This window comes from Falco punctatus, assembly GCF_963210335.1.
Source record: "Falco punctatus genome assembly, chromosome: 17".
Classification (NCBI taxonomy): domain Eukaryota; kingdom Metazoa; phylum Chordata; class Aves; order Falconiformes; family Falconidae; genus Falco; species Falco punctatus.
Window position 1 is genome coordinate 2,608,294 of NC_137597.1, and position 22,035 is coordinate 2,630,328.

The following is a 22,035-nucleotide window of genomic DNA, read 5'->3' on the forward strand; positions in this document are numbered from 1 at the left end:
AGTTTGCCCTGCCTGGCTGTTTTCCGTAGACCTGAGGTCAGAGCTGAGCGATAAGTGAAGGTGTCTCTGGAGATGTTTCTTGCCTGGCAGCATCTTGCTGCTCAGAAAACGGGGCTGAGCATGGGCACAGCTTAGCCGGGTGTTAGTGTGGGTAAGTGGCGTGGAGAGCCAGACTTCAGTTTATTTTTATGGTGAGGATAGCCAGAGATGCTGTTAGAGGAGCTCTGCTCTCCCCCATGCCTCTGGGGGGAGTGTGGGATGGAGGATCTGTCCCCTGATCAGTGCAGGGCAGCTCTGAATGCCACAGAAACACTTGGCTCAAAGGCAGGTGGGGGAAGTGCGTGCTTATCCAGGCTGGCTTTAATCTCCTCTTGGAGGAGAGCTCAGAAGGGCTCCTGCAATGCTGGGGGCTGTGCAGGCTGCGAGCATGTTGGTTTTGGAGAGCTGCTGCCAGCTGGTGGCCCTGCTGGAGGCCTGGTGGCCTTGGAGGGGGAGATGGGCTTGCAGCAGAAGTGCCACTGGCTATTGATGTTGCTGAGCTGCTCCTGGCGTCAGGCAAATGGCTGGGACGAGCATCTCCCAGTCCGGGATGCGCTTGGGCTGTTCTAGGGAAGGGGTTATAGCACTTGGCGTGCCCAGTGTTCACCTTCACACAGACGCTTTGCTTTGGCAGGTCGGCAAGGGGTGCTGCGCTGCTCTGAAAGCCCTGGGAGCAATTGTGTACGTCACGGAGATCGACCCCATCTGCGCTCTCCAAGCTTGGTAAGATGTTACATGCTGCTTGTGAGCATCTCTTCATCTGCTTCTGGCCTCCTTCAAACCCTGACGGGGGGCTGAAACAGAGGCAGGAGGATCTGTGTGGCTCATGTCTGAGAATAGACATCTGCTTGGGGTGCGATGGGGAAAGGCTGGGGCAGCTTTCAGGGCTGGTGGGGTACCAAGCAGTAGACACTTTTGCCCCAGCTGCCTTGGGAAGGCTGCTGGAGGGTTCATGCAGGGCTAGCTTTATGCTCCGCATGTTCCCCTGGCTGGCTCCTCCAGCATTTGTGAGAGCAGGTTTGACGCCACATCTTTTGCACAGCCCTTCCTCGCGCATCTGGCGTCCCTGGGGGTGTGGAAGGATAGCCTGGCTGCTGCGTGAGCAGTTCGGAGCTGCTGCAGCAATACAGCGCTGAGAGCCCTCCCGGCCTGGGGCAGAGGGAACAGGCTTCTCCTCCTCATCGTGGTCCCTCTCTCCCTTTTTTGTCAGCATGGACGGATTTCGGGTGGTGAAGCTGAGCGAAGTAATCCGTCAGGTGGATGTCGTCATCACCTGCACAGGTAGGGATGGAGAAGGTCGTGGGTGAGCCTTGGAGCAGGCTGAGAAGGAGCAGTCATTCCAAAGCGGGGGTCTCAAGGGCTCTGGGGGAGCTGGGGATGGAGGACGCTTTGCTGCCGTGTGCTGCTGGTTTTACAAGAGCAATAGCTGTGCTCTGGCAAGAACTTTTCCTCCTGCCCCCCTAGTCTGTGGTTTGGCCACAGTCCTCAGCCCCTGGGAGGAGGGACATCACCTGTTCAACTTAGTCATTCATCAGTGAATAAGTTGGGACATCAGTCCTGTTCAGTTTCCTCGTCAGTGACCTGGTTGAAGGGACAGAGTGCACCCTCAGCAAGTTTGCTGATGATACAGAGCTGGGAGGAGTGGCTGGGTCACTAGGAGCCCGTGCTGCCGTTCAGTGATACCTGGACAGGCGGTGGAGTTGGGCAGAGAGGAACCCGATGAAGTTCAACAATGGCAAGTGTAGGGTCCTGCACCTGGGGGGGAGCCACCACATGCACCAGTAAGGGCTGGGGCTGACCCGCTGGAGGCAGCGCTGCGGGGAAGGACCTGGGGAGTGCTGGTGCACAGCAACTTGCCCATGGGCCAGCACTGTGCCCTGGTGGCCAAGGGGCCAGTGGGACCCTGGGGTGCATGAGGAGGAGCGTGGCCAGCAGGTGGAGGGAGGGGATCCTTCCCCGCTCTGCTCTGCCCTGGGGAGGCACATCTGCAGTGCTGGGTCTGGTGCTGGGCTCCCCGGTTCAGGAGGAACTGGGAACTGCTGGAGAGGGGCCAGCAGAGGCTACAAAGCCGATGAGGGGGCTGGAGCATCTCCCTTGTGAGGACAGGCTGCGAGAGCTGGGGCTGTTCAGCCTGGAGAAGACTGAGAGGGATCTTATCGATGTCTACAAAGAGCTTAAGGGCCAGTGTCAGGAGGACGGGGCCAGGCTCCTTTCAGTGGTGCCCAGGGACAGGGGCAACGGGCACAAACTGCAGCACAGGGAGCTCCACCTGAATATGAGGTAAAACCTTCCTTTGAGGGTGACAGAGCGCTGGAACAGGCTGCCAAGAGATGTCGTGGAGTCTCCTCTGGAGACAATTCAAAACCCGCCTGGACGCAATCCTGCGCAACCTGATCTAGGTGAACCTGCTTTAGCACAGGGGGTTGGACCAGCTGATCTCCAGAGGTCCCGTCCAGGCCCATTCTGTGATCAGAGATGTGTGTCCTAAGGGTATTTTGGGGTCTCCTAGAGCCTGGTTGGTTCATGGGACCAAAGATCAGTGTTCCTCCCGTGTGTTTCTCTGCCGTCACAGCCAGGTGGGCTCTCATCCTTGTGGAAAGTTGATCTGATGTTGCCCCAAGCTGAGCTGCTGTGACTCAAGCGCAGGGAAGGAGGAATTGGAGGGTTATATTTGCACTGCCTTGGATTCATCTGTGCCCTCTCTGCCTGCAGGAAACAAGAACGTTGTGACCAGGGAACACCTGGATCGGATGAAGAACAGCTGCATCGTGTGCAACATGGGCCACTCCAACACGGAGATCGATGTGGTGAGTCTGCCTGCAGCCTCGATGGCTGTGTCCACCCCCCTGTCCTCCCACGCTGACTCCAGCCTCTTCCTCCTGCTCTTGCAGACCAGTCTCCGGACCCCAGAGCTGACCTGGGAGCGGGTCCGCTCCCAAGTGGACCATGTCATCTGGCCGGATGGGAAGCGGGTGGTGCTGCTGGCCGAGGTGCGCCGAGAGCTGTGCCGCGACATTGCTTTGGGCCGCTGTCACTGCGTGCCAGAGTTTGTAACAGAGATTTAACCAGGTGGAAGGGTGCTAGGAGGAGGATCAGAGCTCAAGAAAGGGTTTCTTGATTTTTTTTTTTCTTATTTTTTTTTTTTCGGGTTTTTTTTTCGTTTTCTTGAGACGAGGGAGGTACCGTGTACCACATGCAGCCACAGAGGTGCCATCTGGCTCCATGCTTCCGAGCTGGGAGCCATCCCTATCAGCCAAACGCCATCTGCTCCTGGCTTTGGCAGGTTTTCCCATGCAGCAAACTGGCTGGGTGTGTTCTCTTCGCACTTGAGCTCTTCTGGCAGTAGGAGGGACTGGCTCTTTCTAGGGACCACAAAATTTCCCTGCCTTAAAGCTAAGGGTTAGGGTGGAAAATGAGGCAGAGTTTGAATGCTCTGATCGTGTAGGTGGCTCTTGAATCACTGTGCTGGGGTTGCCCTCTGCCCCAGAGGGGGTAGAGGTGAATCCTATCTCGAGATTCAGTTTGGTTTGGTGGCAAATTCAGCTCTCTGCCAACTCCTCCTGCTGTCTCCTAGGGCCGACTTCTTAACCTGAGCTGTTCGACGGTTCCCACCTTCGTTCTCTCCATCACGGCCACCACTCAGGTCCGTAGGCTTCGGGGTGGGGCGTGAGGGGTGGAGGATGCTCCGGGGCTTTGCATGAGCCTTGGGGTGGGGGTGGTTTGGAAGAAGCTGGGAACATGCAGTTGGACGGGTCCTTGGGATGGCACCGGTGCTAGAGGTACTGTAGCCACCACCTCTCTGTTGGGATGAGTTAATGGTGGCAGGAACTTACTGGTTTGCTTACAGCTGGGAGAGAGCTTTTAAACGAGCCAGGCTTCATGGCAGAGCTCCTGCTGTGCTGTAAGCCACTGGAGAGCTCCCCTAGCACGGCTTTAAGCTAACCTCAAAGCAGGAGTTTGTTTTGTCTCTGGACTCTGATTTCAACAGCACAAAAAAAAAACCCCGGGGTGAATTTTGGGGATGCGGAGGTCAGTGGTTAAAATGCTCCCCAGCATCAGCGCTGGCTCAGCTGGACAGACGCGGCTTGTCACTGTTTGTCATGACTCTGCCTTTCCAAAGAAAATGGTGATTAAATTTGGCTCCGCTCTGAGATCTGCGGTCGGTGCTGGCTGTGCGAGCAGCAGCCTCGGTCAGGGAGCGATGGAGGAAACCCGCTGGGCTGGAAAGGTGGAGGGGACTGATGGCTGGGGATGGCGATGGTGGGGGAGGGCAGCCATGCTAACGGTGGGAAATTTCCTTGGCTTCATGCTTGTGGGTCCGAACTGCCAGGGATGTGTTTTGGACCTGGCTCTCAGCTGTGTGAACCGGCACTTGGGGGAGATGTAATTTGCTTGCTGCTGAAGGAGTGGCCGTGTTGTTTTTTTTTTTTTGGAGTAATGACGCCAGTTTAAAACGAGCAGTCCCTTCGTTTCCGTGTGACGCAGCAGCCGTATGGTTTAAGGGAATTGGATCTGCTCCCCGTCTCCTCCATCCTTGTGTTCTGGTTTTCCCTGGGGCATTAAGCCCAGATGGTGCAAAAAGCTGGGTGGCATCCGATCTCTCTGGTCCTCCCCCGGTGGTGGAGGGATTACGGAGACCCGGAGAGGGATGTACCCTTAGGTGGAAGGCTTTCCTCAAGACATTTTGGGAATGGTTGCCCCCTCCCTCAGGCTCCCAAACCCGTCCGTCTGCTGCCAAGAGCTTGGTGCTGTGGTGGGTGCTCAGCGCTGCCCAGCTGGTGGCTGTCCCTGACCGCCCGCGGGCTGTCCCCTGTGCTCTCTGCAGGCTCTGGCTCTGATTGAGCTTTACAACGCTCCCGAGGGCCGCTACAAACAGGACGTGTACCTGCTGCCGAAGAAGATGGGTGAGTGAAGGGAGCCCGGGCTCACTTACCCCCCTGCCCTGCAGTTTTGTGTGTCAGGAGAAACTCAGACCTGGTCTGGAAAAAACTTCCAGGGAGAGGAGGAGTGCAGGGAAGCCATCGGAGGCAGCAAGCAACCTTGAAATACGTGCAGGTGGTTTGATTTATTTTCCTTAATGTTCTACAGCGTGGCAGGCATCCCTTATCCCGCAGCCTGCCTGCTCCGAAGCTGTTCGTGCAACCTTTGTGCCTTTTGGTGCACATCCAGCCCTGCTCAGCACCAGGGCTTGTGCTCAGCTCTGCCATCGGCTTACGTGGCGGTGAATCCGTGGGGCCAGATGGCAAGGGCTGCCTAGCCAGACCCAGCGTGGTGGCCTCTGGCCCTTTTCATGCCATATGATGAGTCCATACATCACGCCCCTGGCAGTGCAGCGGGGGGGTGTGCGTGTGTGCACATCCCCTGATCCCCTTTTTCCTCTCCCCCCTTCCCAGACGAGTATGTCGCCAGCTTGCATCTGCCTTCATTTGACGCCCACCTGACAGAACTGACGGACGATCAGGCGAAGTACCTGGGACTCAACAAAAACGGGCCTTTCAAACCCAATTACTACAGGTCAGTGCTGGCTGGGGCTGGGGGCTGCCCTCTCCCCACCCAGTGGGTGCCGTGGGGGCATCCCCTTGCCCCCTGGGCCAGCATCGGCTCCCAGGAGCTGTGTCCCCGAGCACCCATGGCCTCACTGTGTCCCCTCTTTTCTCTCCTAGATACTGACGGACCATACCCATGAAGGACCAGACCACACAAGGCAACATTAGAGAGATTATTTTTAAAGATAATTTTTATTTTGGTTTACCTTTTTCTTTTCTTTTTTTTTTTTTTTTAACCAACCAAGGAACCTGTTTTTACATTTATCAGATTTTAAGGTCACTTTTTTTTTTTTTTTCCCTCTCTTTCTTCTTAGTTTCACCCTTTTATGTGATCACATCTCTGTCTGATCTTGGCAGACAACCTGGGATTCGCTTCTTGCTTTCATGTGGCTGAAGCCGCCGGTGGCTCCCAACCCTGGCTCCCGGAGAGGGTTTTCCTTTCCTGATGTGCCAAGGGCAGTTCATTCCTGCAGCGATGTTTTGGGTTTTTTTTTTTTTTTGTTTTTTTGGTGTGTTTTTTTTTTCACCTTTCCAGCCTGCGTTAGTCTCGGCCGGGATCCCTGCAGATACGGAGATGCTGTTCTACCTTATCTTACGTTTCTTTCTTTGTGTGGATTATCTGCAACTTCTAAATTGCCTTAAAGAGCCCAGTTTTAGCTGCTAGATCCCTGCTCCTAGCGCTGCTTGGGAGCAGAGTGGCGCCTGCTGGCCACCTCGCGAATGGGTGACTGTCCCCAAGCCCGGCCAAGGTCCCTGCGCTGAGGTGGCCCAGGTTTGGTGGTTGCTGGCCCAGGTTTGGCGGCCGGCTGGGTTACGGGGGAGTTCACTGTTTCAGGGTGCTAATCTGAATTCGGATGGGGGTCGCTTACCCAGCATTATCCTCATCTCTCCTAGGTTTGTTTTTTTTTTTTTGTTTTGGTTTTGGGTTGTTGTTTGGTTTTTTTTTTTTAGCCAAACCGCACCTTAATTGAGTTAAAAACATTTTTTTTTTGTTTATTTGTTTTTTCCTCTTTTCCTTTTTGATCCTTAAAAGAGATGTTTTAAAGCAGGGGGGGAAGCGTCAGGGATGCGGCTGCCTGCCGAGTCCGGGCGCTTGCTGCATCCGAATGGCTCCAGCTCCCACCTAGAACCATGGGGTGGTTTTAAGGGGTGTCTGGGGTTTTGGCTTTTTATTTTTTTGGGGTGTTTCACTTGTTTTGAGACAGATGCAGAGATGAGCCTTCCCCATACCCCAGCCTGGGCCCTCTGCACCGCAGACCCCTGCGCAAAGCCCTCTGCTCCCTGCTGCTGTGCCGGCCCTCGAGCTGGATTGTCTCAGCTCTTCCCTGCCCTCTCGCAGTGCGTTTCAGCCACTCATCGCAGCCTCCATCCCCTTCCCCATCCTTGCTGGTGACGTGTTTCTCTTTTCCATCTCTTGCAGCTTGTCCCGGCATGGGGGAAGTTCCTTGCAACCCAGTGAGGTTTCTCTTGTTGGCATTTTTTTTTTTTTTTATAATCCTCCCCAGATTGCCTCTTTCTTCCCCCAGCCAAGGCCAGAGCACGGAGGGAAGGAGGACCCCCGTTGCCTGCCCTGCCAGCATTTCCCGGTACAAGGATAATGGAGATGCTGTGGTACCCGTGACCGGGGCTGCTCCTTCACCTCTGGCCACCCCATCCCATGGACCAGGGATGCTGCCTTAGTGCCGTGGGGGTGGGTCCCTGCCGGGGCTTCCCGAGGGGTGCAAAGCTCCTTTGAGGGGATGGGAGGAAGATGGGAGGGGATGCTCGTGGCTTGGATCACCCTCCTCTTTTCCCCTCTGCCTCCTTGTCCTTTGACTATTCCCCTTTCTCACCCTGGACGGTCACTTGCTGTCCCCACAGATTTCGGGGACCGCCTGTCTTGCAGGGTCCCCTCCGGCATCCCTCAAACTTCACGGGGGACTCATGCCTGGCTCAGTGAGCCGGGTGGGCGTCTGCAGGGAGGGAGCAAGAGTGTTCCCCCCTTCCCCGTGCTTGGGGGTCACAGGCCCCCCCTTTCCCACCCACGTTAGGGGCGAACCTTGGCATAAGGGCTCCATCTCTGTATAAGCCATGTTGGGGGGGGAGGGGGGGGAGCCCGGGGATATGGCGGTGGCAGCATCGGGCTGGGAGGGAGAGGTTTATTTTGTATATGAATGATTTTTAATGAATGCAATATTAATCCTTGCAGATGAGCAATAAATCGTTAAAGTCTAATTAAAACTATTAGGAAAAAGGAAACGCTTTTGCTTGTGGGCAGTTTATTTGGAAGGGCGAGCGAATGCAATCCTTTGGGAACCCTGAGTTGTGTCTGAGGCCGGGGATCAATTTGGCAGCCCCCAGATGGGCTTTGGGCCCCCCCGAGCCCCCCAGTATCACGTTTTGGGGTCCCAACCCCCTCTGGGCCCTTTTGCTTGCGGTTTAACCCCCACCAAGGCCCCTCTGTTGGGGCCCGGCGCCCCTCCGAGCCCTGTCAGCCCGCCGCTGTTTGGGGTCTCGGACCCCAAAGCCCTTTGATTTGACGATTCACTCGTTCCAGGCCCCCCCAGTTTGGGGTCTGGCCCCCTGTGGCAGCCCCCCGGGGCGGCCCCGCCCCTTCCTGCCCCTCCCAACATGGCGGCCCCCAGCGCCCAGCCGGGGCGGGCGGAAGTGCCGCTCCCAACATGGCTGCCGGCGGCGCCCTGCCACCCCGAAGATGGCCGCTCGGGGGCCGGCCGCCGCACCCTCTGTGGCCGCCGGGGGCGGGCGACGCCGGGCGGTGACGCGGCCGGGCCGGCGGAGCGGCGGGGCCGGCGGGCGGAGTCACAGCGCGGCCGCCCGAGCGGGCGCAGCCCCTGCGGTGCCACTCCCAAGATGGCGGCGGCGCTGCCCCGGCTCTCCCTGCCGCTCCCGCGAGAGGGGGGGGTGAGTCCTCGCGAGAGCTCGGCGCGGCGGAGGCGGCCGACATGGAGCCGGGCGGCGGCGCGGGGGGCGCGGGGCCGCTCCCCGGTAACAACAAGGCCCGCGGAGGAGCGGCGCCGCCCGGCAAGGCCCGCGACCTGGGCCGGCCGCCGCGCAAGGACTCGGAGGTCAGCGCCGCTGCCGCCGGGCCCGGCTCCGGCTCCGGGGGGGGGGCGGCCTTCCCGGGCGGGGCGGGCCGGGCCGGGCCGGGCCGCGCCGCGTCCTCCTCCCGCCGGGGACCCGGGTCCTGCCTGCGGGCTCCACCGCCCGCCTCAGCCCTGGCCTGGGCTCCGCCTTCCCCCGGGCCGGGCCTGGGCCGGCCGCTGCCCCTGGAGCCGGGGCCTGGCACTGCGGGGCCTGGCGCGCCAGCAGCCGGGGCCGGTGGCCGCTCCCCGCCGGGCCCGCTCGGTACCGGGCTGCCCGGGCCGGTGCCGTTCCGCCGTCTCTTCTCGCCGAGTCTGGCTCGGTCTGCGCTGCCCGGGGCGTGCGGCTGGCTCTGGTCCCAGCCCCCCGGGGCACCGGCCACCCCGCTCCCAGGGCAGCCCTGGGCTCTCACCGCCCCGCCCGGCGCCTCTCCCAGCCCCGTCCGCCGGTGCCGGCCCGGTGCGGCAGTGACCGGGCCGCGGTGTCAGGTCCCCTGCGTCGGGTCGGTCCCGCTGTGGCAAGAGGTGACCGACCCCTCCAGGGAGGCACCGAGAACGCCCCCTGCGCCGTGGGGGGCCCAGGGGGTTGTGTGGGGCAGGGTGGAGCTGACGGGTCCCATGTCTTTGCCGTCGTGGTCCCTGAACCCAGTTTAATTCCTGGGATGGCCCTAGAGCCGTCGGCTTCCAGGGGTGTCCCCCCCAGCGTGCGGACGCTCCCTGAGGTGACACAAGAGGGCCGTGAGGTCTGTGGGTGCTGGGGAGCAGCCCCCCAGCCCCACAGAGTGGCACAGACCCATCGCCCTTTGGAGGAGCTGGTGGGTCGGATCAGCCCCTTGCTGAGGAGTGGGCGCCCTGGGGTGGGGGAGGGTTTTGCGGTGGGTCCACGTGGGTGACTTAAAGGCAGCAGGTGTTTTGTGCTCTAAGGCTTCTGGATGTTTTTCCAGTCTTGGAGTTGTTGCGGTCTCGCTATTTGCATCTGCTGGCATCACTCCGATCGGCACCGGGTGGGGGATAGCCCAAATTTTCACACATCTCTGCAAAATGGGTGAGCTCTGAGAGCCGCCTGGTCCCACATAACCTGCTTCCCACCCTGAGACGAAACGTTCCCTGCCTCCTGCTGTATTTTTTGGCCTTTTGGGGCTCCTGGAGTGTTTTAGAGGTGGTGCAGTGGCAGAGGCTGCCCACCGGCAAAGCGCAGCATGGCTCAATGCGGCGGAGCTGTGATGGAGATGCAGGAGGTGGGTAGGAGTTGCCTTGGTAACGTTTACGCTGCTGCGGGTACATTTTTGGGCTCAAACAGAAGATACAGTCCTGGATTCGCGGGAGGATGAGGTGAATTGGGAATATCTTGGGGATTTTGGTTTTCCTCAAAACCGCTGCAATTTAACTGAGTTCTTCCTCTGCTTTCAGGGCTATTCGGAGTCCCCAGACCTGGAGTTCGAATATGCAGATACCGACAAATGGGCGGCAGAGCTCTCTGGTAAGGATCTCATCTTGATAGATCAATTAATCAGCCATGATTTTCTTTCCTGGTGGTGATTAAAGCAGCTCTGGCAATGCCAGTATCGCTCCATTCTTGTCCTTAAACGCCTTTTTCATGTTAAAAGGGCAGTGATACTGTCTAATTCATTTTTTTCGGCCTTATGCTGGATGTGTTTTTTGCATTTCCCTCATCTTGGATAGAACTGCAATTAATGTAGCTGAGTTGCAGCTTTCTCTGGCGGCTCAGTGCGGGTTGTTGGAGATTTTCCCCTGTGCTCTTTTGGCAGAGCTGTACAGCTACACAGAAGGGCCGGAGTTCCTGCTCAACCGCAAGTGCTTTGAGGAGGACTTCAGGATCCACAGTAAGACCCTTCTTTTAGACCTCTGGGGAGGGGCAGGGGTCTCCCGAAGGAGACGTGGGGTTTGGCGCGTTAGCACTGCGTCAGAAAGCTCGAGCCGTGCACTGGTAATCGTCAGGCGGTTTGTACTGGAGACCTCATTAGTGTGTGTGGGCTGGCCTTGGAGCGCAGCTTGCTGCCTCCAGTGTGCTCAGCATTTGCTGATGTTGGTGTCCGAAGTGGTTTGTTGGCGCTGGGACGGCTCTGCTGGAACATACTGGCATCGGCAAGAGCATCCAGCTTGTTCCCCATCAGCTGCCAGCGCCGGTTCAGATGGATGTGATTCATCTAGTCATCTGGTGGAAGGCAGGAGACGGTCCCTCCGGGCCGATCACACATCCCTGGGCGTTACTCCCAGAAGCACAGTGTTCCCTGAAGCAGCCCAGTTTTCCCTCATGCTGAATCCTTTTGAGCTGTTCCTGCAACGTTTGTGTCCGGGGCTGGCAAGAGGTGCCCCATGCCCTCAGCCTGCCCGCTTTGACTTTTCAGTGCGGGACAAGAAATGGACCGAGCTGGACAAGAACCAGCACCGCACCCACGCCATGCGGCTTCTCGATGGGCTGGAGGTCACCGCGCGGGAGAAGAGGCTGAGGGTTGCCCGAGCCATCCTTTATGTTGCCCAAGGTGACGCCGGGCCTCTGCCCCTTTATTTTTCCCGTTGCTAAATCCAGATAATGGATTGGAGGCGATCAGTTTAAAGTATTTTAAAATCATTTTCTTTCCTTGTATTTTTTAATTTTACCCGGGGTGTCTGGAATGAAGCTAGTTCTCATGGGAGGCAGACAGTTTATAGGAGATTGGTTCAAAATTTGGCCCACTTCCCTGTGCTGTGCCGGCTCTGCCAGATCTCGATCGCATTCCACACAAGAGCGCAGTTCCGTCCTCTGCATCTGACTTTCACCTTAAAATTAAGGCTGTGGGTTTTATTCCCTTTGCAAAACGCGCTGGTGGTGTGGGAGGGCCTCGGGATCCCGGCAGAGGTGGGATCCAGCGAGGGTGTCATTGCAGGCACGTTTGGGGAGTGCGGCTCCGAGGCCGAGGTACAAGCTTGGATGAGGTATAACATCTTCCTCTTGCTGGAAGTGGGGACGTTCAACGCTTTGGTGGAGCTGCTCAACATGGAGATTGAGTGAGTACTGAGGGAAGGCGGTTCAGAAATGGCTCTGGAGCTCCTTGGCAGGAGTTTTCCCAGTCTGTGGCAGTCCCATTCCTGGTTTGCCTATCCCTGATGTGATTCCTGCAGCCACTGGAAGGACTCCCGCTGTTCTGGGTGGATACGTAGTGTAGGATTATACCTGATTTATACAGAAATGTGCTATGAGCTCTGCTGCCTGGCAGCAGGTAGGGACAGGTCTGTTCCTCCTCCCTCGATTGCGCTGTGAGCAGGGGGCTTGCTGCGGCGGTATCTATTCCAGGGTTTGGCTGTGGTGTGTGGGTTACCTGTGGCAAAGTTAAGCTGCCTCCAAAGGCCCCTCTGAGGCCGTTTTCCCTCCGCAGTAACAGCGCGGCTTGCAGCAGTGCCGTGAGAAAGCCGGCCATCTCCCTGGCTGACAGCACAGACCTGAGGTATGGAGCAGGGCTGGGGAGAGGGGATGCTCTGGGGTCGAGGAGGGGGATCCAGCTGCTCGTTCCTTTGGCAAGCTGAGACGGGCCAGTTGGCACCGGAGGGTGTCCCAGGGCTGTCCCAGCTTCTGCCCCGGCTCTGTGAGCATCGTCAGGCGTGCTCAGGTCGGCAGATGTCCCTTGTCCTTGGCCTACACAGCAGGCATGTGGCTGCTTGGGGACATGAAAGCAGTGAAGTATGAGAAAGCAATTTTTTGCCCCATTTTGAGACCTTTGCAGAGACCTTTTTCCCCAGTGCCTGAGCACCGATCCCCTGGTGTGGAGTGGGTGCGTGGAAACCAGCTGTGGTCTGGGCAGATCCAGCCTCCCCCCAGAGCCCTGCGTGCCGGTGGTGCCTCCATAACTCATCCCAACCTTTGGTGATTGGCCCGACCTTCTGCTTTTTGCAGGGTGCTGCTGAACATCATGTACCTGATCGTGGAGACGGTTCGGCAGGAGGCGGAGGGGGACAAGCCCGAGTGGAAGAGCATGAGGCAGACCTTCCGAGCAGAGCTGGGTGAGGACCAGGCGCCTGGGGCTTGATGGGACAGAGGTTACAAGGGCTGAAGAGCAAGAGAGTGAGATGGGGTTTGGCTCTAGGCCTCGGTTCATAGGGACTGGCAGCACTGGGTTGGCTGCTGCTAGGCTGAACCTTGCTGGTGAGGTGAGGGGGGGATGGGCAGGGGAAGCCAGTCAGCCTTTTGTGCTATCTGGGTGCTCTCCCTGGGGAAAAAAATGTCAATAGTGGGGCTGTTGTTTCCTCTCAATGAGAGGGAAGAAATCAGGGGGGTTTACAAGGCCTTGGAAAGGAAGAGAGGAGCTGTCTGGGGTGGGATGAGGATCTTGGAGAATGGAGGGTGTGAGGGTGCAGGGGCTGGTGGCCCTGGCAGCTGGGGTGAGGACAGGGATGAGGAATGCCTGCTGATTGCTGCCATGTGGTTCCAGGAGCCCCTCTGTACAACAATGAGCCCTTCTCCGTCATGCTCTTTGGGATGGTGACCAAATTCTGCAGCGGCCACGCTCCACACTTCCCCATGAAGAAGGTGCTGCTCTTGCTCTGGAAGGCTGTGCTGGTAAGGAGAGGCTGTGGGGTGTGCTGACACGTGTCTTGCGGTTTGGCGTTTGGCAGAGGAACAAGTTCTGCCCTCGGAGCTGGCTGTAATTGCTCCATCCTCTTTTTCTGGCGTTTAGCCGAGTAGTTTGCACCCTATTAAACCCACCCCTGGGTTTCATCCCGTAGGGGAGCATCGGATATCGGTGTCTGGAGCTGGATACCAAGAGATGGACCCAAAGCAAGGTCCCTGTCTGGGGTCTGCATGAAAGAAAAGGTCCAGACACTTGGGTTGCGAATGTCTGAGCACCCTCCTGTCCCTTTGGCCTTTCACAGTGACAAGAGCAGCATGGGGACGGGCAGCTCTTCGTTTTACACCCTGGGGAAGGATTTGGGACTCCTGGAGACTGGATTTGGGAAGGGCAGGTGGAGGTGGCCCTGGCGCCGGGTGTTGAGGGGTGGTCCCCTGTCCATGCTCAGGGTGCTGTGGTCTCCCTTGCAGTGCACTCTGGGGGGCTTTGAGGAGCTCCAGAGCATGAAGGCAGAGAAGCGGGAGATCCTGGGCCTCCCGCCGCTCCCGGAGGACAGCATTAAAGTGATCCGCAACATGCGAGCTGCCTCCCCGCCTGCGTCCGCCTCCGATCTGATCGAGCAGCAGCAGAAGCGAGGCCGGCGGGAGCACAAGGTGAGGCTGACGCAGGGAAGCTGGGGACAGGGACATTATCGGGGGCACGGCTGGGGTCGGGGCACTGATCTTGGAGCAGCTTGTCCCCGGGATATTCACCTGTCTGCCCTTCTCTCTCCAGGCCCTGATTAAGCAGGATAACCTTGACGCTTTCAATGAGCGAGACCCTTACAAAGCTGACGATTCCCGTGAGGAAGAGGAGGAGAACGATGACGACAACAGCCTAGAAGGAGAGACCTTCCCCCTTGAACGTGACGAAGTGATGCCTCCGCCCACCCAGCATCCCCCCAGCGACCGCATCACCTGCCCCAAGGGGCTGCCCTGGGCCCCCAAGGTCCGGTGAGTCCGTGGGGCTGACCTGCAGGGAAAGCTGGAGTACGCCGTCGAAAAACCAGGCTGTTCAGTATTGAATACTTCAACAGGGGTGTGGGGAAGATGTTGGGGATGGGGTGGTCACTTTGGTGCTGTTCCCTTGGTGGGGTGGGCTCAGCGCCGTCTCCTTTATCCGACCACGAGGCTTTTGCTGGTGCCCTGTGCCTGGGCTGTGGTGTGCCAGGTGGACAGCAAGATGTGACTCTTCCCCTTTTCGCTTTGCTCAGAGAGAAGGACATTGAGATGTTTCTGGAGTCCAGCCGCAGCAAGTTCATCGGCTACACGCTGGGCAGGTGGGTTCCCGCAGAGCCAGCCTGGGGGGGGGGGGCTGCTGGTTTTGGGGGGTTCGTGGTAGAGGCTGCTGATGTGGGGGCTGCCATTGCCCTCTGCTTGGCAGCAGAGAAGTCCTGAGCTTGCTGGCTGCTTCCTGGGCGGCGTGGTGGTCTCTGGCCCGTGCATGGGTGGCTTTCAGGTTTGCTCCTGCCTGCACCCCAGCCTGGCTCTTTCCCTTCTCTCTAGTGACACCAACACCGTGGTGGGCTTGCCCAGGCCCATCCACGAGAGCATCCGAACCCTGAAACTGGTGAGTGCGTTGGCAGCAAATTCCTCCAGCCCCTGCCGCTGTGTTGGGTGCCCCTTCCCCGTACCCCTGCATCAATCACAGGTCAGGGCCAGGGGTGCATTTTCCTGACCCCTCCCCAACATGCTCAGCCCCATGAGGGGAGCAGCCTTAAGTTTTCATCCCAACCCCCATCTCCCAGGCTGGCTGAGCCCCTTTCCTTACTGGCTTCATGCCTTTCTTACTGGGGTTGTCCCAGAGGTGAGGCAGGTGGCCAACACCCTGCCCGTCAACGCCGGTTACCCACTGGAGCAGGAATAACAGGGTGGGACTTAAAAATATGATGGGACTGGCTGGTGGCATCGATGGGGTGGCCCGTGCTGTGAAGCCCTGTGCTCTTTCTGTGCAGCACAAGTACACGTCGATCGCAGAGGTGCAGGTGCACATGGAAGACGAGTACCTGCGCTCCCCGCTCTCTGGAGTGAGTGTGGGGATGAGGATGGGATGAAGATTTTGGGCTGGACGTTGAGGACGCTGTTCTGCCAGGCCTTTTGGCAGGGCTGGGGGGTTTGCTGAAGGGCTAGGAGGAGCGATTTCTCTGGGGCAGAGGGTGGGGTGTGTGGGGAGGCTTCGGGCAGGTGCCGAGGGTGTCCTGTCCTTGGGGTTGGACGGCCTTGGGCTGAGTAAGGCGCGTGGCACTGGTGGCAGCTCCTGGTAAGAGGTTTTTTGGTCTTCCCTGGCACCAGGGGGAAGAAGAAGTGGAGCAAGTCCCTGCGGAGATCCTGTACCAGGGCCTCCTGCCAAGCCTGCCACAGTACATGGTGAGCTGGGGCGCACTGGGGGTCCCTGGGCTCAGTGGTGGGGGCCTCCTTCCACTGCTCCCTCCATCCCTTTCCAGTGGTGCCCCCAGGTTTTCTTCCCTCCCCACATATGCTACTCCCTCCTGCTGTGGGGAGAGGGGCCTGTGGCCAGTCCTCCTGCTCCCATCCCCTTTTCCATCTCTCCCTTCCCCCCAGATCGCTTTGCTGAAGATCCTCCTTGCCGCAGCCCCCACCTCCAAAGCCAAGACAGACTCCATCAACATCCTGGCAGACGTCTTGCCGGAGGAGATGCCGTGAGTGACTGTGGAGGGCGAGCAGAGGTGCTGGGTGGTGGTGGGGAGGGAAGGGGGGGTGGGAGGGAGCCAGGCAGGGTGGTGTGGTTTGGGCTGGGGCTTTGCTGAGGCCTCCTGGGTGATCTGATCATCCGCTGCTCGGTGGTGTGCCAGGAATGGTGCGTTGCCACGGGAGCTGGATGCTCAAGAGCCCAGGGGATGGCAGGAGTGTGTGCCAGCACCTCTGGGGCTGGCAGGGTGCGGATAGTGCCCCAGCCCTAGGATCCCTCTGTGTCCTCCAGGACAACGGTGCTGCAGAGCATGAAGCTGGGGGTGGATGTCAATCGGCACAAGGAGATCATCGTCAAAGCCATTTCTGCCGTACTGCTGCTCCTGCTCAAGCACTTCAAGCTGAATCACATCTACCAGGTGAGATGGGCCAGGGTCCAGCCCCCCTCTGCAGGGCTTTGGGGGTGGGCAGGACCCAGGCTGGGTCCCAACTCACCCGCCTTTCTCCCCAGTTTGAGTACATGGCCCAGCATCTGGTCTTTGCCAACTGCATCCCGCTCATCCTGAAGTTCTTCAACCAGAACATCATGTCCTACATCACTGCCAAGAACAGGTAGCGGAGGGTGCTGCCTGCCTGCATCCCTGCTGGTTGTGGGGAGGGGTCCCTGCTTGTTTTGCCCTCCACAAGTCCTTCCCTGGCTGTGCCTTGGGTGCCAGTGGACCCAGGGAAGTGCCCACTGCAGCTGATCTCTGGTGGGTGGGAGGTGTGGGGCTGCGTTACCCCCAGGCCAGGTAGGATCTGGGGGAGCAGGATGACACCCTCTCTCCTTCCCGCAGCATTTCTGTCCTGGACTACCCCTACTGTGTGGTGCACGAGCTGCCGGAGCTGACGGCAGAGAGCCTGGTGAGTCGCTCACTTCTCTGCCGGGTCCTGGCACCCTGGGGTGCTTCCCAGGGGGAATTGTGGGTGTGGGGAGGCGGTGGGGCTCCAGCATCCAGCTCTGGCACTCTCAGCACTCCTGTGCTCAGCCCCTGGCGCTGCTGGGGCTTTGTGGGGTGCACAGAGCTGGCAGACGCCTCCTGCCTGCGTGCTGTGCTGTACCTCTTTGGGCGAGGGTCCTCGGACCAGAAGACCCTCTCCTCATCCCTGCTCCGCTCTCTTGCCTGACCCCTGCCTCCGCTGTCCTGCAGGAAGCCGGAGACAACAACCAGTTTTGCTGGAGGAACCTCTTCTCCTGCATAAACCTCCTGCGCATCCTGAACAAGCTGACCAAGTGGAAGCACTCCCGCACCATGGTGAGGGCCGGGGAACCTGCGGGGGCTCGGCCCAGCCACGCTGGGCTGTCATGGGGTGCCTGGGCTGGGCGAGGGGGCTGTGGATACCTTGGGGTGCCCTTTGTTTGGCACCCCAGACCTCGCTGGGGAGAGGGAGGGATGGAAAGGGAGAGGGAGAGTGCACACCACAGGGAAGGGTTTGTGGGTGCTGGAGGAGGTGGGTGGCATGCGTGCGGTGGGAGGTACCCGCACGTGCCCACCCCAGCCGTGTCACCCCGCTGTCCCCGGCTGCCGGGGGGGGGCTGTTCCCCGCAGATGCTGGTGGTGTTCAAGTCGGCACCCATCCTGAAGCGGGCGCTGAAGGTGAAGCAGGCCATGATGCAGCTCTACGTGCTGAAGCTGCTCAAGGTACAGACCAAGTACCTGGGCCGGCAGTGGAGGAAGAGCAACATGAAGACCATGTCGGCCATCTACCAGAAAGTGCGGCACCGTCTCAACGACGACTGGGCTTACGGCAACGGTACGTCCTGTGCAGCGGCTGCAGAGCGTCCCGTTACCGACTGTCCTTCCCGCTCCGTGCGGTGACGTGTCTGTGCCCAGAGCTGTCCCTCTGCTGCTTGGGGCTTGGGCGGCCCTTGGGTCTGGTGTGCAGGGAAGGGGTTTGGGGTGGTGGCATCGCGGAGAAGAGGGAAAGGGCTGGCAGCGGCTGGTGGAGCTGTTGGTGGCTGCCAGCTCTGCGTCCTGCGTGTTGCTCTTTGTAAGGACCTGCAAAGACCTTTCCCAGGGGGGCTGGGCCGGCTGAAGAGCCCCCCAGCTCCCCTCTTGACACCCCTTTTCCCTCTGCCCAGACCTGGACGCCCGTCCCTGGGACTTCCAGGCGGAAGAGTGCGCCCTGCGTGCCAGCATCGAGCGCTTCAACTCGCGTCGCTATGACCGGGCGCACAGCAACCCGGATTTTCTGCCTGTGGACAACTGCCTGCAGAGCGTGCTGGGCCAGCGCGTGGACCTGCCCGAGGATTTCCAGGTCAACTACGACCTGTGGCTGGAGCGGGAGGTCTTCTCCCGACCCATCTCCTGGGAGGAGCTGCTGCAGTGACGGACGGTGGGGAGGCAGGAGGGGTTGCTTTGGGGAGATCTCGAGGCTGGGCTGCTGCCGAGGGGCAGGGGGAGCAAGGCTTTTTCGGGGGGTCTGTGGGGGCCTGGACCCCCGTGGTGGGCTTGGGAAGAGGCTAGAGCTGTTGGGGTCCTTGCCAAGACACCGTCCTGCCCCTCTGCCTCCTTCCAGGCTGTGCCAGGCTCGACCCTGAGCGGAGGGTGAGGGCTTGGTGGTGGCCGCAGTGCCCTGGGGGTTTCCCGTGGGGTGGGGGTGGGGACCTGTGCGATGCTTTTGGAAGCAGCACCCCCACCCCCCTCCTCCTGCCCCCCACCAGCCGGTGCCAAGAAGGGGGAGCAGGCGGCGGTGCGGGGAGCTGGGCAGTGAGGCGAGGGTCCCTGTGGCGCTGCTGTGGGACACGGGGAGCAGAGGTGGCTGTGGCAGGAAGGCAGTCTGTCCCCCTGCCCAGACCCTGCCTGGGGACGCGGTGGCGGGGTCAGGGGGCTCTGGGGGGATGCTGGCGGGGGGAGTCGAGGGGCTGGAGACTGCAGTCTTCCCTCGCCCCGCTGGGTGGGGTGGATGAGCTGTACATATATATATATATATATATATATATTTCGTGATATCTGCTCCGAGTGTGCCTGGGCCCTGTGTGTCCCCGTCCCTCCCGTGTGTCCCCGTCCCTCCCGTGTGTCCCCATCCCTCCCGCCCCTGGGAAGCAGCAAGGGATGGGGACCCCGCGATGGGGCAGAGCTGCTGCACGGGGTTCCCTGGCTCGTGTCCTTGTCCCTGCTCCCTCCTCAGGTCCCACTGTGGGTGGATTACCGCAAGATTTTAAATATTTATCTTGCAGCCGGATCTGTTGGCTCTGGGGGAGCTGGTGACCTTTGGGGGTGCAGGCAGGAGCTGGCAGCCTCAAGCAGGTATTTGCCTGTTGCCTTCCCTGAACCCCCTCGAGTTCTGTCCTGGCGTTCCGGTGCTCGTGTCACTGGGATTTGCTTTGGCCCCTGCTCCCAGCAGAGGAGCCAGGTGTCAAATCCCCCTCCCCAAAGCCTGCCCGCGGCAGAGCTCGGCCCGGCGCCTTTGCTGTGCCTCAGTTTCCCTGGCAGAGGGGGGGCAGCAGCCCCAGCTATAGCTCGGGTGGGTGAAATCCCAGGAGTTTCCCCCCTGGTTTGAGCAGGGAGGGGCAGAAGGAAGCTGCTTCCCTGCCCAGCTGTGGTGATGGCTGTGGGCAGAGGGAGGTGGCACAGCCCCAGCTGTGCCTCCCTGTCGCCTGCTGGGATGCTCCAGGAGCGAGGCCAGACGTTGGGGTGCTCAGCCACTGGCTTGGAGACCTTCAGGGGGGCTCTGAAGGTGGGAGACGCCAAACTCAGCCCTTAGGAGACATCAGAGAAGCCACAGCAGCTCAGCCTCAGTGGTACCGTGCTCAGTCTGCAGGCTGCGCAGCCTTGAGAGGGGCTGTGGGCCCTATCCTGCCCCCCTCCCCCTTAGCCACGGGCAGGGGCTGGGTGGTGGCATTGAGCTGGAGCCCAGCGATCCCTCCAGGGTCCCTGGTGCTGCACCCTGATCTCATCCCGCCGTAAGCAGCGCGGATCGGGGTGGGGGGTGCTGTGTTCTGAGCAGGATCTGGCCGATGGGCGGGGGGCTGTGTCCTGAGCAGGATCTGGCCGATGGGCGGGGGGCTGTGTCCTGAGCAGGATCTGGCCGATGGGCGGGGGGCTGTGTCCTGAGCAGGATCCGGCCGATTGGGGTCGGGGGGGTGCTGTGTCCTGAGCAGGATCTGGCCGATGGGGGTGGGGGCTGTGTCCTGAGCAGGATCTGGCCGATGGGGGTGGGGGGTGCTGTGTCCTGAGCAGGATCTGGCCGATTGGGGTGGGGGGTGCTGTGTCCTGAGCAGGATCCGGCCGATTGGGGTGGGGGGTGCTGTGTCCTGAGCAGGATCCGGCCGATGGGGGTGGGGGTGCTGTGTCCTGAGCAGGATCTGGCCGATGGGGGTGGGGGGGTGCTGTGTCCTGAGCAGGATCTGGCCGATGGGGGTGGGGGGTGCTGTGTCCTGAGCAGGATCTGGCCGATGGGGGTGGGGGGTGCTGTGTCCTGAGCAGGATCTGGCCGATGGGGGTGGGGGGTGCTGTGTCCTGAGCAGGATCCGGCCGATGGGGGTGGGGGGTGCTGTGTCCTGAGCAGGATCCGGCCGATGGGGGTGGGGGGGTGCTGTGTCCTGAGCAGGATCTGGCCGATGGGGGTGGGGGGTGCTGTGTCCTGAGCAGGATCTGGCCGATGGGGGTGGGGGGTGCTGTGTCCTGAGCAGGATCTGGCCGATGGGGGTGGGGGGTGCTGTGTCCTGAGCAGGATCTGGCCGATGGGGGTGGGGGGTGCTGTGTCCTGAGCAGGATCTGGCCGATGGGGGTGGGGGGTGCTGTGTCCTGAGCAGGATCTGGCCGATGGGGGTGGGGGGTGCTGTGTCCTGAGCAGGATCTGGCCGATGGGGGTGGGGGGTGCTGTGTCCTGAGCAGGATCCGGCCGATGGGGGTCGGAGTGCTGTGTCCTGAGCAGGATCCGGCCGATGGGGGTGGGGGGTGCTGTGTCCTGAGCAGGATCTGGCCGATGGGGGTGGGGGGTGCTGTGTCCTGAGCAGGATCTGGCCGATGGGGGTGGGGGGTGCTGTGTCCTGAGCAGGATCCGGCCGATGGGGGTCGGAGTGCTGTGTCCTGAGCAGGATCCGGCCGATGGGGGTGGGGGGTGCTGTGTCCTGAGCAGGATCTGGCCGATGGGGGTGGGGGGTGCTGTGTCCTGAGCAGGATCCGGCCGATGGGGGTGGGGGGTGCTGTCTCCTGAGCAGGATCTGGCCGATGGGGGTGGGGGCTGTGACCACCCCTGTGGTGTTGCATTGGGTGGTGCGTGTTTGCAAAGCGTGCTGAGCCCTCGCTGGGGGTTTTCCTTCTGCCCGGCTGCCCCCAGTGCCCCCCCTGGACCCCGGACCCCAGTCCCGGTGCAGGAGCCGGCCCGGGGAGCCTGGTGGGACACGGGCAGATGAGGTGCGAGCCCGGCTGAGCGCTCTCCATCACACCTCGCTCCCCTCCGCCTGCGCCAGAATGTTCCCCAGCTGCGCGGGGCCATCACAGACAGCGGCTTTTATAGTGCTGCCGGAGCCATAAATAACTTATTAAAAATGTGTTTTATTGTTTATAAATGAATAACAAAATCCCCGCCAGTGGAAGGCGGGCTGCGAGAGCCAGGGTGCAAGATGGCCCAGGCGAGGGTGGGCACCCGCTGGGTGCGTGGCCGGGCTGTGAGCTGCCCCCCCGGGGGGCACCCGCCGTGGCCAGGCTGTGCCAGGGGTGCCAAGCCCGGTGGGTAAGGAACACCCGCACAGGCTCCCTTTGGCTGCAAACCTGGTTTTGTGGCCCAAATCAGGCTGGACTGACAGGTTGGATGCTTCCTTGAGGGGGGTCTGTGGTGCTTGACCAGCCCCCGACACCACGACACCCCCCCCCCCCCCATCTTAGCATCAGGATGCTGGAGACCAGGAGCTGGGGGTGGGTGGCATCACAGTTTTGGGGTTTTTTTTTGGCACAAGGCGGCTCTTGAGGATGTAACAGCATCTCGTGGCAGTAAGGAGAGTGGGAGCAAAAGGGGGATTCCCATTTGTGGCTTCATCTGGCTGGGGGGGCGGGGGGGTCACGCTGGCTGGAGGACAGGGTGGGACACGCTGCTGAGACGCGGTGCTTGGAGGAACTCACCGTGCACCCTG

General features: G+C 60.3%; 2 protein-coding genes across 5 annotated transcripts in view; both read left to right on the forward strand.

Annotated features, from left to right (window-relative positions):
- Positions 1-6,705, forward strand: part of AHCYL1 (adenosylhomocysteinase like 1) — a 30,434-nt gene extending 23,729 nt beyond the window's left edge. For 2 of the 3 annotated variants that reach the window (XM_080367353.1, XM_080367352.1), the window contains 8 exons: positions 674-762; positions 1,250-1,320; positions 2,752-2,846; positions 2,931-3,029; positions 3,614-3,682; positions 4,865-4,943; positions 5,433-5,553; positions 5,703-6,705. In XM_080367353.1, the coding sequence (XP_080223479.1) occupies positions 674-762; positions 1,250-1,320; positions 2,752-2,846; positions 2,931-3,029; positions 3,614-3,682; positions 4,865-4,943; positions 5,433-5,553; positions 5,703-5,709 (630 nt within the window). In that variant the 3' untranslated portion in view covers positions 5,710-6,705. Of the gene's footprint in view, positions 1-673; positions 763-1,249; positions 1,321-2,751; positions 2,847-2,930; positions 3,030-3,613; positions 3,683-4,864; positions 5,554-5,702 lie in introns of all 3 variants that reach the window. The other variant, XR_013924115.1, reaches the window with a different exon arrangement.
- Positions 6,706-8,180: 1,475 nt separating this feature from the next.
- On the forward strand, positions 8,181-18,798 carry STRIP1 (striatin interacting protein 1). 2 transcript variants are annotated; one of them, XM_080367350.1, is made up of 21 exons: positions 8,181-8,486; positions 10,076-10,145; positions 10,435-10,509; positions 11,035-11,169; positions 11,554-11,674; positions 12,043-12,111; positions 12,558-12,664; positions 13,093-13,220; positions 13,701-13,883; positions 14,005-14,222; positions 14,483-14,548; positions 14,775-14,838; positions 15,224-15,295; positions 15,561-15,635; positions 15,831-15,928; positions 16,210-16,336; positions 16,429-16,529; positions 16,754-16,820; positions 17,108-17,212; positions 17,507-17,711; positions 18,040-18,798. In XM_080367350.1, the coding sequence occupies exons 1-21, from the start codon at positions 8,196-8,198 to the stop codon at positions 18,285-18,287; spliced, it is 2,625 nt and encodes an 874-aa protein (XP_080223476.1). In that variant the 5' UTR covers positions 8,181-8,195; the 3' UTR covers positions 18,288-18,798. The 2 variants fall into 2 exon arrangements, with proteins under 2 accessions (XP_080223476.1, XP_080223477.1); XM_080367351.1 differs by lacking the exon at positions 8,181-8,486 and adding an exon at positions 8,495-8,650 and having other exon boundaries at positions 18,040-18,797.
- Positions 18,799-22,035: the final 3,237 nt, after the last annotated feature.